Source organism: Nicotiana sylvestris, chromosome 5 (assembly GCF_000393655.2).
Source record: "Nicotiana sylvestris chromosome 5, ASM39365v2, whole genome shotgun sequence".
Classification (NCBI taxonomy): domain Eukaryota; kingdom Viridiplantae; phylum Streptophyta; class Magnoliopsida; order Solanales; family Solanaceae; genus Nicotiana; species Nicotiana sylvestris.
Genome location: NC_091061.1, coordinates 34614985 through 34629760, shown reverse-complemented (window position 1 = coordinate 34629760; position 14776 = coordinate 34614985). Strand labels below are relative to the sequence as shown.

Here is a 14776-nt window from a genome sequence, read left to right as displayed (position 1 = left end):
CGGAGATCGAACACCCGACAAAAAATCAGAAAAAAGGTGACATAGACATCAACTTGTATATTAATAAACAAAAGATACAAGCGAGTAGGGTTAAGAACATCAACATTGTTCACCTACTGAAATATAATAGGAAAAGCACATCAAAATCATTTATAAAAAAAATTGTGCTCTATGATACAGATTTGAGGATGAAAAGATATCCTAACAATTACGTAGTATGTACCATATATCAAAAGAACAACGCACAAAGAGATTTCTCCTAATTTTAATTTTGAAAAGTTGATTAGTTTATCTCTTTCAATTTTCGAAGTACTTAACTTTCATTTTTTTTAATTAGTGCCTTGGTATTTTTAGGAAGTTAAAAATGATCACTATATACTGAAAGATTAATTTGGTCACTTGGATTTTGATTTGACCATTTGAATTTTTCATCGTTCTATACTCCTATGGTGTTGAGTCTATTGAGATGTATGTCACCTTTTTCGGGCAGGTGATTATTTTACAGGATTTATTTGCCTTTTAAAGAAAGAAAATTACTCCTTCAAAAAGATTACTAATTTTTTTTTATCAAGTAATCTAAGGTAAAACCATAATTGTCATGGCCAAACTTTAGGATAAGGATGATGATTATTTTTTACCTCTCCGTTTTTGTTGTCTCATTACCAGGAAGTTTATTGGAAAAACAAATAATTGATCGTGCTTTTGTTGATGTACGTGTCACAATTAGCGGAAAACGACTAGTAACTAAGATGGTTTAATTAATTTAAAGAAAGAAACAAGAAAACAAGAATGAAGTAATCTACAGGCAATCAAATGATAATTTTCTATTGGTTAATGACTCGTCAACATTAGAATAAGCTTAGATTAATCATTAGAGTGCCTAATTAGTTGAAATGAGAGTTCACGAGCTTTATTAAACGTTTTCTTATTGTCCCATTGTCCATATACGTTTCTCCCTACTCCCTAGTATTTCCCTTATATATGACATTGAGTTTTCTATTAAAAAAAATATTTTTGTTAGTGTTCACTTTTATCCTAATAATAATGGAAGGCTTTTAATAAATTATAATGTCACATAAGTTCTTCGAATTTGGATCTCCTTGTATTATGATTGTACAAAAGCCATGCGTGTTGCGATATTGATCCTTGTACATGATACGTCGACTTGAATAAGGATTCGTTATGCTGGTGGATGTCAATCATAACCCCTAGCTTTGGGTCGTGACATAGGTGGTATGACACCATTTTCACATAACCATCAATAGGTGGCTGCCCCCATTCACTGACTTGTTCATTGTCATTGTCCCCACCTTGAAACGTGAATTTGGTTAGGATTTTTAAGTTGTTCAACCATGATTGCTACCTTCAGAAGTTAACGAGACAAACAAAACTAACAAACAAAAAATAACAACTGGAACAAGGAATGTTAATTAAAACACAATGGTAATCTCTTAACACAGATTGCTCTCCCATAATACTGCCAAATGTTTAATTACCTAATTTGCTTGATATCTCCACAATGGTCTTAATTCTCCAGTACCCATTATCAATATAGGATCTCTACACGAATAATTTTCCTAGCCGTAAAAAAAGACTATACACTATTTATACATGTTTATACACACAGTATACATATATTATTTTTAATTTAAACAGTTGAGTGTGCGGCTATTTTAAATTAATTCTTCTATCAAGAATATCCCAATTAATAGCCAGTTTATCCCCAACCTAACTCTCCCATGTTCGGTTGAGTTGAAAGTTGAAACTCGGTGCATACTGCAATTTCAGAGTAGAAGCCAAACTGCATTGAGAAGTCTCTTCTCAATCACATTGGACTATCTCAAACTGAATTTAGTGCAATGAGAATTCAGAGTCAGATTACTAAAATTAGAACAAAAATTCCTGTAATCTACAAAATTTTGCTGTTGTACTACAATTTAATTTAGTTCATAACAGTAATTGTTCAATTGGAAAGTAAAACACTACAAAATCCTAGCATTTAGGCACCTTATTACAGCATTCTGACAAAATTTCCTAGCAAAAAGTTCAAATTAGACTCTTGGGACCAAAGCTTGGATTTTAGAGTACACAACTATTGAACGATACATGTCCCTCTGGGGGATATCCGACAAAATTGGAATGATGCAGAGAAGAACAGCATGGCCCTTGCGCGAAGCATGAAACGCACAAATCGAGAAATTATCCCAGAAAACTATTGAAGGATACAGTTGTCCTAAACCATTTTAGTCTTCTCTCCAATTGTTGCCACACATCTTATTCTTGCATTTGTAAAATGTAGTCATGGGCTCATCTGCTGATCTTATTTGCACTTGATAATATGCTGCTTCCCTGTAACCACACGCTGGACATGGCACTGCCAAGAGCAAATAAAACAACAAAAAGACAAGAGAAAAAGATGCATATCAGCCTTAAATTGTAGCCTGGTGTCTAAAATAGAAATAACTCCAATTTATGTTTTTGGTAACAACATTAGTGCCTCCGGCATATAAAGTTCCAGCATCACAACACTTACTACGACCATTTAAAAGATCTCTCGGACTTGTTTACAAGTCCCAATTAGAAAGGTAATCACACAAATACACACACACATATTCAAATAAATATTTCTCTCCTCAGAAACAGAAAACGCTAAGAATCTTCTTTTAGCTGCTCAAGGTCGTCATCATTACAAATACCAAACGACCAATTCATAATGTTCCCTTTACCTCACTTTATTTGGTTTGAATTGAACTTCAGAGATTAAAATAGAAAATTTGAATGTTTTGTAATATTTGAATTTGCAAGATACTCTGTTTATTCCTAAGCGTCTTTCTTGTTGGGGCAGCACCATTACTAAAGAAGAGTTGGAGTTCTTTTATACTTAAATAGAAATGAGTCCCAAATTAGAATGATTTGAAGACTGTAAACTCTTTTATAGGTGCATCATGCTCTTTCGATAGTAGAATCTATGTTGCTCAAACTCTCTAAAAATGTCGCTAGATGCGTGTCGTATCCTGCAAAAGTAATGTATTTTTGGAGGATCTGACACGGGTGCGGCAGCATTTTGGAGAGTCCGTGCAACATAGAGTAGAATAACAGAAGTGTCGAAAACCCTTACGAAACACTTATAGTTAGGAAGTGAACAGAACTTTGAGACAACCTAAAGAAAGGATAATAGTAAATTTGAACAGAGGGTGTTATTACAGTATTAGTTTGACTTTGTCAAGGTTGTAGTATTGTCATTTTAGCAAAGAGATCCATATTTTGGAGAATACTCAGCAGCTATTAACTCAAACAACATGGGAAAGAAGGAGCAGTACTTTCGGATCTTAAATTTTCCAACTCATAGCTGTTAATTAGTACCCCTTCATGTGAACAAAAGACAAGATAAAAATTCTGATACTATTGGATCGCAAGTACTTGGCCTTTCATAAAATTCCATATTTCATTTTTTCTTTAGACCAACTCATCAAAGCATTAATTAGGTGAGCCTCTTATTCATATAACATCTTCATTCCCTGTAACCACACGCTGGACACGGCACTGCCAAGAACGAATAATACAGCAAAAGGCAAGAGAAAACAATGCATATCAGCCCTACATTGTTGCGCGGTGTCTAAAACAAAAATAGCAAAGCACATGTTTTTCAGACAGCTTTAGTGCTAAAGTTCAAGCATCACAACACTTGCTACTACCATTCAAAAGATCTCTTTGACTTGTTCGATTAGAAAGTGAATCACACAAAGACTGAAAACACATGCACACACATATATACAAATAAGAAGTTTCTCTTTCTGAGAAACAAAAAAAAATAAGAATCTTCTTTTACCTGCACAAGATCGTGAACATTACAAATACCAAACTACCAATTCAGACTGTTCTCTTTATATCTCATTTTATTTGGTTTGCGTAGATCTTCAGAGATTAAAAGAGAATTTGAATGTTCTGTAAGTTTTTAGACTCTATACTTTCTTATAGGTGCATGTTGCTCTTTTGATAGTATAATAACAGAAGTGTCAAAAACCATAAAGAAACAATCAGAATCAGGAAGTGAACACAAATTTGAGACAACCTAAACAAAGGATTATAGTTAATTTTGGACAGCGGGTGTCATTACATATCAGTTTGACTTTGTAAAGATGGTAATATTGCCTTTTTAGCAAAGAGATCCATCTTCTGGAGAACACAGAAATTAAGTCAAACAACATGGGAAAAAAGGAGCAGTACTTTCAGATCTTAAACTGTCTAACTCATAGCTGTTAATTTAGTACCCCTCATGTGAACTAAAGACAAGATAAAAAATCTGATACTACCGGCTTGCAAGTACTTGGCCTTTCATAAAATTCCATATTTCATTTTTCTTCAAACCAACTCATCAAAGCATTTAATTAGGTGAACCCTCTTGTTCATATAGCATCTTCATCGACAAATTCAGAAAAGGACAAAATGGGGAAGAACAGCAAGAATGAACCAAAGAGAAAAGAAACTGAAGCTATCAAGAAAAGTGTGAATAAGATTTTCCAAAAAGTAGCATTGCAAGCACAATGACTTCATCTTAAAGGCTTAGCTAATCGAGCTAAAATGAAAAGACTGACGTAACTTGTAAAAGTTGTGTAATCCGCCAATATGACATAAAATAACCACTAAGCAGACAGCTATTATGTTCAAAGGCTGAAATTCATGTTGGAAAATAAACTTTGGCACACCATCTGTATTCTAATACAATATGCAGCATGACAAATATTGAATAAAGGCAACGCCATAATGTTTCCAAAGTTGCATCTGTATATAGAGGAAGGCAAAGAAGGGACACAAAGGAGTCAACCCAAGCATTAAGATGGATTCCTTTCACTAGAAAACCTTATGATATTTCATAGAACCAAGTATTACTATCACAATTTCATACCGACATTCTTTAATTTTAAACTGTCACCGTGATTTTATCAAAGTTACCTCAATCTATGTATATGTACACACGTACATAAGAATCAACTACAAACTAATTGAGAGAATAAATCTCTGTAAAAAAAAACATCAAATATATGGCCTAGGAGGCAAGCTATTGAATCTAATCAATTCATTTGTCTCAACAACCTAGAACAAAAAATCAAAGACAGCATAATTTATACTCAGTCTTCTAGAATTATGGACAGCAAACAGGCGACGTGAAAGAATTAATAGAAGAAGACTTTTTTTTTTTTTACCAATCAGTAAAACTACAAATTGATACAAAAAGAATGTGATTGCAAGAATCAAAAGAGTGTTTCACAGACACTCAACCACACAACCAACAAATATCAGCTGTCAAATGATAATAAATAAAGTAATTAGTTTTCTTTTATACTTTACTAGTTATTAGGGTAGACTGTCTACATCACACACCTTGGGGTGAGGCCCTTCCCCGTACACTGTGTGAATGCAGGATGCTTTGTGCACCGCGCTGCCCTTTTATTAGTTATTAGTCCAGTAATATATAATCTTATCAGAACATTCAAGCAATTACAAGTTCTTAGAAGAAGGGCCTATATTTACTCATAAGAAGAAGGGCCTATATTTACTCATACTTTAAGTTTTGCTTTATCCTTATAAAACAAACAGTCAAGAGCCAGTTATACCCTATACCCTACAGCCCATTAAACTCAATGGACAACCAATTATAAACATAAAACATTCAATATTATATATACACATCTTTCTTCTCTAACTATAAGTACTCCAGAGGTTTTTCGAAATAATCAGCAATAATTTGGTTGTTGTTATAAATAGTTTGTACATTGGATGCTACATTGGATGCCCATATTGTGAATAACATAGTTTGTACATTGGATGCCCATGTTGTGAATAGCTTAAAGATTAAATCTCCTACTTTATGTCCATCATCTTTACTTTTTATGCCTACAAAAGGCTATGTAATTGCAATGGAAAGATACCAAAGTGAAAGAAGAAAAGACTTCTTCTTTCTTTCTATCTCTTCTTATTTACATTTTACTGCATTACTTTTATTTATAACACGTTATCAGCGCGAAGCTCTAATTTTATTCTTAACTCCCGCTAAGTTGAGCCATATTTTATTAAGGTATGTATCATTATAATCATTTTATTTATGGCAGTAGATATCATATGCTCATTGTTTGTAGATTACTTGTGCTCTTGGGCATCTTAAATAGTTCAAGTACATTGCAGTGATAAAATAACTATTTCCTTCCGTACTCAACTCTTAGAGGACCTCAAAGCCATCAAACTAGCTATGCACTAATGACATACTTATAATATTCATGGACTTCCTGGATCAAAACATATCTTTAAGGCATTTTGAAGAACTGTGAGAAATGAATTGACAAGCAATAATTTTATAGTTTAATTACTTTATATTTATTGGAACATATAAATAATGTTAGTCACGTTCAATTCTATTAACACATATATATCAATAATATAAAGTGAAATGAAACAAGTATGTAATTTCTACTTTATGGCAAGAATAAAATGAAATAGTAGATTGTTAACATGATATAGCTCTATTTTCATTTCTTTTACCTTAATCGTTTTGTTTTCATTAATTGTTTATTATTATAATTATTTCTCTAACTTATTCATCTTTTATGATAGTTTTCATTATGTCAAATTTATCAAAACTTGAATTTGTGGCACTTGACATCACCGGGAGGAACTATTTATCATGGGTCCTTGATGCTGAAATTCACCTTGACGCTAAAGGTCTTGGAAATACTATTATACAAGGAAATGAAACATCAAATCAGGATAAAGCGAAGGCCATGATTTTCCTTCGTCATCATCTACATGAAGGGTTAAAAACTGAATATTTAACCGTTAAAGATCCACTTGAATTATGGATTAATTTGAAGGATGCATATGACCACCTAAAACTTTCGGTATTACCGAAAGCTCGGTATGAGTGGATACATTTAAGGCTGCAAGACTTTAAAACCGTAAGTGAGTATAATTCTGCTATCTTTAAAGTAAGTTCTCTATTAAAATTATGTGGAGACACTATCACAGATGAGGACTTATTGGAAAAAACTTTTTCTACTTTTCACCCTTCAAATGTGGTGCTACAACAACAATACCGTGAAAAAGGTTTTAAGAAATATTCTGAGTTAATCACATGCCTACTTGTGACAGAGTAGAATAATACTCTATTAATGAAAAATCATGAAGCCCGTCCCACTGGGTCAGCTCCATTTCCGGAAGTGAATGCTGTAGCAGCATATGATAAGTTTGAAAGAAAACAAAATAATTACCGTGGTCGTAGACATGGTCGTAAACGTGGACATGGCAGGGGACGAAACAATTATCGTCATTATGGTGAAAATATATTGGAGAACAATAAGGGTTCTCAAATTAATCATTCAAAAGATAAAATTAGTATGTGTCACCGATGTGGTATGAATGGTCATTGGGCACGCATTTGTCGTACGCCAGATCATTTTGTCAAACTTTATCAAGCCTCCCTCAGAAAAAAAAGAAAATAATGTGGATGCAACTTGACCTTTCAAAATAATGATGATGAAGCAGGTCCTTCTAACAAATATGATTCTAAGGCACATCTTGCATATAAAGATGATGATTATGGAGGCCTAACAAATATTACTCATTTAGAAGCTGGAGACTTCTTTGAGGATATTGACTGAAGAACTAATCATCTTACTGGGGAATGAAGCTATAAAAGTTGTTATTTTTATGTTTGCAACTAGTTTATTTTTCTTGAGTGTATTTTCCTAATGCATCATGTGTTGCTAGTTTTTACATTCCTAATGTATTTTTTAATGTTTTTTTTGTTTGTGTTTCATATTTCTTATGATGTATTTTTTGTTTTTTTATGAAGAATATGAAAATTCCCCAATCTTCAGTTGGACTCAAGATTAATAAAGATGATATATGTCTTCTGGATAGTGCTACAACACACTATTTTAAAAGATAAGAGATATTTCTCTTATTTGGTAATGAAAGAAGCGAATGTTAACACAATATCCGGTAGTACAAGATTAATTGAAGGTTCTGGAAGAGCCAATTTATTACTACCAGGAGGAACAAATTTGGCGATGAAGCACTATATTGTAGTAAATCTCAAAGAAACTTATTAAGTTTCAAAGATATTCGACAAAATGACTATCATATTGAGACTACAAATGATGAAAAGATTGAATATCTTTATATTACTACAATAACGTCCGGTAAGAAATATGTGCTTGAAATGTTACCTGCTCTTTCCTCCGCTTATACTACACAAGTATTAACAGGATTGAAACACATGCCGTAGTAAACGAGAAGTTTACTAATCAAGATAATTTTATTATTTGGCATGACCGATTGGGCCATCCTGGTTCTAATATGATGCGTAAAATAATTGAGAATTCACATGGACATGCAATGAAGAATCAGAAGATTCTTCAACTTAAGGAATTGTCTTGTGCTGCATGTTCTCAAGGAAAATTAATTATTAGACCATTAACTATTAAAGTTAGGATGAAATCCCCTGCATTTTTGGAACGTATACAGGGTGATATATGTGGGCCCATTCACCCTCCATGTGGACCATTTAAATATTATATGGTTTTGGTAGATGCATCTACAAGATGGTCACATGTGTGCTTACTATCAACTCGCAATATGACATTTGCGAGATTGTTGGCTCAAATAATAAAGCTAAGAGCACAATTTCCAGATTATGCAATTAAGACAATTCGTCTTGATAATGCTGGTGAGTTTACATCCCAAGCCTTTAATAATTATTGTATTTCAACTGGGATAACAATTGAGCATCTGGTTGCTTATGTTCATACACAAAATGGCCTAGCAGAATCATTGATCAAACGCCTCCAATTAATCGCTAGACCAATGCTTATGAGAACAAAACTTCCCATTTCAGTATGGGGTCATGCTATTTTGCACGCAGCAGCACTTGTGCGGATAAGGCCCACAAGTTATCATAAAGTCTCCATTGCAATTGGATTTTGGTCAGGAGCCAAATATTTCCCATCTTAGGATCTTTGGTTGTGCAATATATGTTCCAATTGCTCCACCACAATGCACAAAGATGGGTCCTCAAAGAAGGTTGGGGATATATGTTGGATATGAATCTCCTTCTATTATAAAACATCTAGAGCCGATGACGGGAGATTTATTTACGGCAAGATTTTCTGATTGTCATTTTGATGAATCAGTATATCCAACATTAGGGGGAGAAAACAAGCAGCTGAAAAAGAAGATAGATTGGAATGCATTATCACTGTCTCATTTAGATCCTCGAACAAATCAATGTGAACAAAGGTTCAAAAGATTATTCATTTGCAAAATATTGCAAATCAATTGCCTGATGTATTCACTGACCTACCAAGGGTGACTAAGTCACATATTCCAGCTGCTAATGCTCCAATTCGAGTTGATATCCCGGCCAGACAATTAATTAAAGCAAATGAGTTTAAGCCATGTTTGAAACGTGGTAGACCAATCGGTTCTAAAGATAAAAATCCTCGAAGAAGAAAATGAGCAAGTGATCAAAGTGAACATAACACAGAGGTAGTGGCTCAAGAAGAGCCCCAAGACGTAACAAATGATAAGACCTTAGGGAGGTCCAGGTACCTGAAAATAATGAGAATGAAGAGATATCAATAAGTTACGTCTCAACCGGGAAAAGATGGAACCGAAATAATATTTTTATCGATAACATTTTTGCTTATAATGTTGCTATTGAAATAATGCAACAAGATGAGGATTTTGAACCAAAATCTGTCAATGAATGTAGACAGAGAAATGATTGGCCAAAATGGAAAGACGCTATCCAGGTAGAGTTAACTTCACTTGGAAAACGTGAAGTCTTCGGACCCATAGTTCGAACACATGAAGGCATAAAGCCAGTAGGGTATAAATGGGTTTTTGTGCGAAAACGAAATGATAAAAATGAAGTCGTTAGATATAAAGCGCGACTTGTGGCACAAGGGTTTCCCCAAAGGCCTGGAATTGATTATATGGAGACATATTCTCCTGTAGTGGATACTATCACCTTCAGGTATCTCATAAATATGGCAGTGCAAGAAAAACTTGATATGCATCTAATGGATGTTGTTACAGCCTATTTGTATGGATCATTAGACAACGAAATTTTTATGAAAGTACCTGAGGGATTTAAAGTGCCAGAAGCATATAAAAGTTTTCGAGAAACTTGTTCAATAAAGCTTCAGAAATCTTTATACGGATTGAAACAATCAGGTCGTATGTGGTACAATCGCCTGAGTGAATACCTGTTGAAAGAAGGGTACAAGAATGATCCAATTTGTCCTTGTGTCTTTATAAAAAGGTCTGGATCTGAATTTGTTATAATCGCTGTGTATGTTGATGATTTAAATATCATTGGAACTCCTGAGGAGCTTCCAAAAACAGTAGACTGTTTGAAGAAAGAATTTGAAATGAAAGATCTTGGAAAGACAATTTTATCTTGGTCTACAAATTGATTATATGAAAGATGGAATATTTGTCCATCAATCAACATACACCGAAAAGATTTTAAAGTGATTCTATATGGATAAAGCACATCCATTGAGTACCCCGATGGTTGTGAGATCACTTGATATAAAGAAAGATCCATTCCGACCTCATGAAAATGATGAAGAGCTTCTTGGTGCCGAAGTACCATATCTTAGTGCAATTGGGGCATTAATGTATCTTGCCAATAATTCCCGACCAGATATAGCTTTCTCAGTAAGCTTATTGGCAAGATTTAGTACTTCGCCAACACAAAGACACTGGAATGGTATTAAACATATATTCAGATACCTTCAAGGGACCATTGATATGAGTTTATTTTATTCAAATGAAGCCAAGCCATCATTGATTGGTTATGCAGATGCAGGATATTTGTCTGATCCACACAAAGGTCGATCTCAGATAGGCTATTTATTTACAAGTGGAGGTACAACCATATCATGGCGTTCGACAAAACAAACTATGGTTGCTACTTCTTCAAATCATGCAGAGATAATAGCCATTCACGAAGCAAGTCGAGAATACCTTTGGTTGAGATCAATAACTCAACACATTCAGCAAACATGTGGTCTTTCTTCAAAAGAAAATATTCCAACAATATTGTATGAAGACAATGCTGCATGCATAGCTCAATTGAAAGGAGTATATATCAAAGAAGATAGAGCAAAACACATTTCACCGAAATTCGTTTTCACTCATGATTTTCAGAAGAATGGTGAAATAGATGTACAACAAGTTCGTTCAAGTGATAATTTGGCTGATCTGTTCGCTAAGGCATTACCAACCTCAATATTTGAAAAGCTGATATATAAGATTGGAATGCGTCGTCTTCGAGACATTAAGTGATTTTTCATCAGGGGGAGTAACTATATGCTGCACTCTTTTCCTTAACCAAGGTTTTGTCCCACTGGGTTTTCCCAGTAAGGTTTTTAATGAGGCAGCAAACAATGCATAAAATAAATAACTATGTACATCCCAATATTTTTTTTTGTAAGTTCTTAATGAGGCACATTATCTTATATGGACATCCAAGGGGAGTGTTATAAATAGTTTGTACATTGGATGCTACATTGGATGTTCATGTTGTGAATAACATAGTTTGTACATTGGATGCTACATTGGATGCCCATGTTGTGAATAGCTTAAAGATTAAATCTCCTACTTTATGTCCATCATCTTTACTTTTTATGCCTATAAAAGGCTATGTAATTGCAATAGAAAGATACCAAAGTGAAAGAAGAAAAGACTTCTTCCTTCTTTCTATCTCTTCTTATTTATATTTTACTGCATTGCTTTTATTTTATAACAGTTGTTAATTTAAAATGAGGAAAAGTTGGTCAAGACATATTATATTAGTCAGAGGACAACACTAGCTCATCGAACAACTAATTCTTAGACCAAAAAATGAAAGCAGTGGCAGCAAATCATGAAAATACCAAGAAGCTATAGGTACAGAAAGTGCTAAGACCTTCAGCTGTTGAAGCATTCTCCATGTCATCTGTCGAAATAACTGGATCCATTTGTTTCTTTACTAAAGCTTGCTTTTTCTTCAGCTTAAGCTATCAAAAAAGGTGTAATTAAAAAAATAGTAAACTAACTGAACAGATAATCAAAGGAACTAAAAGCTATCAAGCAGTATCAATTATGACAAATTTTTCTGGTTATCTTACCCGAGTCTCTATGTTACATACAAAAGGGCACGAAGGGCAAAAGAATCTGGCTGGACGATCCATATGAGGCAACTCATATTGCAGTAACATTGAACAATCTGGGCAAAACTCCATTTGCAGCTAGCTTTCTTTCCTTGCAAAGACCTAAATTAGAGGTTCAAAGATTGCCTAAAATAAATAATCCGTCCTTTCTAATTTATGTGATACTCTTTTTATTGACCACACTAATAGCCCCGTTTGGCAAGCTGTAAAAATTAATTTATTTTGGGAATTATTTTTTTTCAAAAATGTTTTCTCAAAAGTTCTTTGCGCGAGAAGCAGTTTGATTTTGGCTAATTAATTTGAAAATCACTTCTGAGCAACAATTAGTGTTCGGCCAAACTTTAAAAAACTGTTTCTAAGTGTATTTTTCTCAAAAGTACTTTTCAAAAAAGTGTTTTTTAAAGAGAAGCTACTTATTTCTGCTTCTACTTCTCTCAAAAAATACTTTTTTTCCTTTCAAAAACTTGGCCAAACACTTTAATTTTAGAAAAAAAATAGTTTTGACAAAAAAAAAAAAAGAAGTATTTTTGCCTCTAAAGAAACTTCGGCCAAATAGGCTATAAGTCCGACATGGTATCAAAGTAGGTAGAGCTTCAAAGATCGCCTAAAATAAATACTCCGTCCTTTCTAATTTATGTAACACTCTTTTCATTAACGACAGTACAATAAATCAGACATGGTATGAAAGTAGGGCAGAGGTTCAAACTCCCCAATATCTGAACCAATCTTTTTATATATAACTTTCAAGAAGTCAATGTTTTGAACATTATAAACTTTGATGTGATGTTCTCTTTCGCAACTTTCAAGAAATCTTTTGAGCTTCGTTCACCACCCACCTGATCCAGCCTAGAGACTACCGTACCTAAAGGGCAAAAAATCAATTCTTGATTCACAAGGCCAACAAAATCTTCTAAATTTTACAATCTGTGAAAAGGAAGCAGTGAAATAAATAAAAGTTTAATTTTTCAGACAACATGGCACACAAAGTTCATCGTATTTCAGCATATGGGCTTTTGAAATTCGGGTTAAACAAGAAAAGAAACAGAAACGATTCAGCTTTTCTCATCACATTAGTGATTTTAGACTGTCACCATCAATATGAACAAAAATCAATTCTTTATCAGCGGACCAACAATTTGGTACCTAACAACTGAAAAACCCTTAGTTTCAAAAAAATCAGCATATGGGGTTCGGAATTTGCATTAAACAATAAGAGAAAACAGAAAAAGATTCAGGCTTTGTTAATCATATACGTGATTTTAGCAGTATGACCAGAGAAAAATCAATTCTTGATTCAGAGAACTAACAAAAAAAATTCCTCAATTTGGTGAACTGATTGAAACCATAAACTGTGAAGAGAGAAGCAATGAAATGACAGGGGAGAGCTTACCTCAAAAGTAGGTCTGTAATGGTGTCAGAATGAACGGCTGTTGCAGGGTTTTAGCCTTAGGTTTGAGTTATAGGGGGAAAAGATACAGGGTCTCGGGCAAATTTGGCATTTAGTTATAACGCATTAATAACCGCGTTATACCATACCTTGTACCCTCAATAAATACCCTCTTCTTCCTAAACCTGACGGTTCCCTCTCCCTTTTCCAAAATAATTTTCGCCATTAGAACCCACAAGGCTAATTTGTTTTCAAAAAACACAAAATTCAAAGTATATTTGTGGCATAAAACAAGATTGGAGGTGGAGTTGCAAGAAAAAGGAGGTCTACATTCACATTTAAAGTTTTCAAAAAACTTCAAAATATAGGTATTTGGCAGAAACTTTTTTTGTATAAATTGTATACATTATGTGTATTACATTTATATTAATTAATGCCTACGTAATTTCGAATATCTAGTGGAACTCGAATTTTTTCTACTATTTTTTAAATTCCAGAAATTAAAAATTTAGGATTATTTTTCTGCTTTTTTAAGTTCAATTTTTTTTTAAAAAAATAGGTGATTTATAATTCTGTGTAATTTGTGATATTTTATGGTATTTGTCATTTTTTTTTTAAAAAAGAAATTTTTCTAGAATTTACGGTATTTATTGATTTTGTTAGATATTTTATAATTGGAAAAATTTCTGAATTTTATTGTTTATTAATAATATTGAACTTATTTCTGTAATTGAATTTAAACAATTGTATGTTAAATACTGAACAATAATTATTTGCGCCCCATAACGTAGCCCTTTGTTGTATTTCGGTTGCTGAACTAAAAGTATGATAATAATATACTTATCAATCAAAGTACAATAAGTTAAACAAATAACATATCTTAGGATTATATGATTGTCCAATAAAAAGTTGAATAGTTGTCGGTATGAAGGAGACTGCCAATTTTTTGACGTGAAATCCAAAAAACTAACGTATAAACCGTTACGAATTAAATAAATAGTAAAAAATACTTCGTATCAAATTAACTAATAAAAAATTTCAAGATATTTTGATAAGTTAAACAAGTAAAATATTTTAGTGTTCTTTGACTAACGAATAAAAAATTGCACAGTTGTTAGTATAAAGAAGATTTTGCCGAATTTTTATTGTTAAATCAAAAATACTAATATATAAA

At 33.2% G+C, this 14776-nt stretch overlaps 1 protein-coding gene and 1 pseudogene across 2 annotated transcripts; one reads left to right on the top strand and one right to left on the bottom strand.

The window, feature by feature from the left end:
* Window positions 1-1905: 1905 nt before the first annotated feature.
* On the bottom strand, window positions 1906-13739 carry LOC104224692 (uncharacterized). Of its 2 annotated transcripts, XM_070174334.1 has the most exons (5): window positions 13606-13739; window positions 13052-13077; window positions 12174-12317; window positions 11972-12062; window positions 1906-2374 (listed from the first exon to the last, which is right to left on the bottom strand). In XM_070174334.1, the coding sequence occupies exons 3-5, from the start codon at window positions 12285-12287 to the stop codon at window positions 2244-2246; spliced, it is 336 nt and encodes a 111-aa protein (XP_070030435.1). In that variant the 5' UTR covers window positions 12288-12317; window positions 13052-13077; window positions 13606-13739; the 3' UTR covers window positions 1906-2243. The 2 variants fall into 2 exon arrangements, with proteins under 2 accessions (XP_070030435.1, XP_070030433.1); XM_070174332.1 differs by lacking the exon at window positions 13052-13077 and having other exon boundaries at window positions 13606-13718.
* On the top strand, window positions 2109-2217 carry LOC138869921 (U6 spliceosomal RNA; annotated as a pseudogene).
* Window positions 13740-14776: the final 1037 nt, after the last annotated feature.

Bases quoted from the DNA above. Each gene is read 5' to 3' on its own strand.
- LOC104224692 (XM_070174334.1), bottom strand. From the start codon at position 12,287: ATGGAGTTTTGCCCAGATTGTTCAATGTTACTGCAATATGAGTTGCCT. The intron at 12,063-12,173 runs GTAAGATAACCA...CTTTTTTGATAG, and splicing joins TATGTAACATAGAGACTCGG to CTTAAGCTGAAGAAAAAGCA. The intron at 2,375-11,971 runs GTCTTAGCACTT...TGCTCTTGGCAG, and splicing joins GAATGCTTCAACAGCTGAAG to TGCCATGTCCAGCGTGTGGT.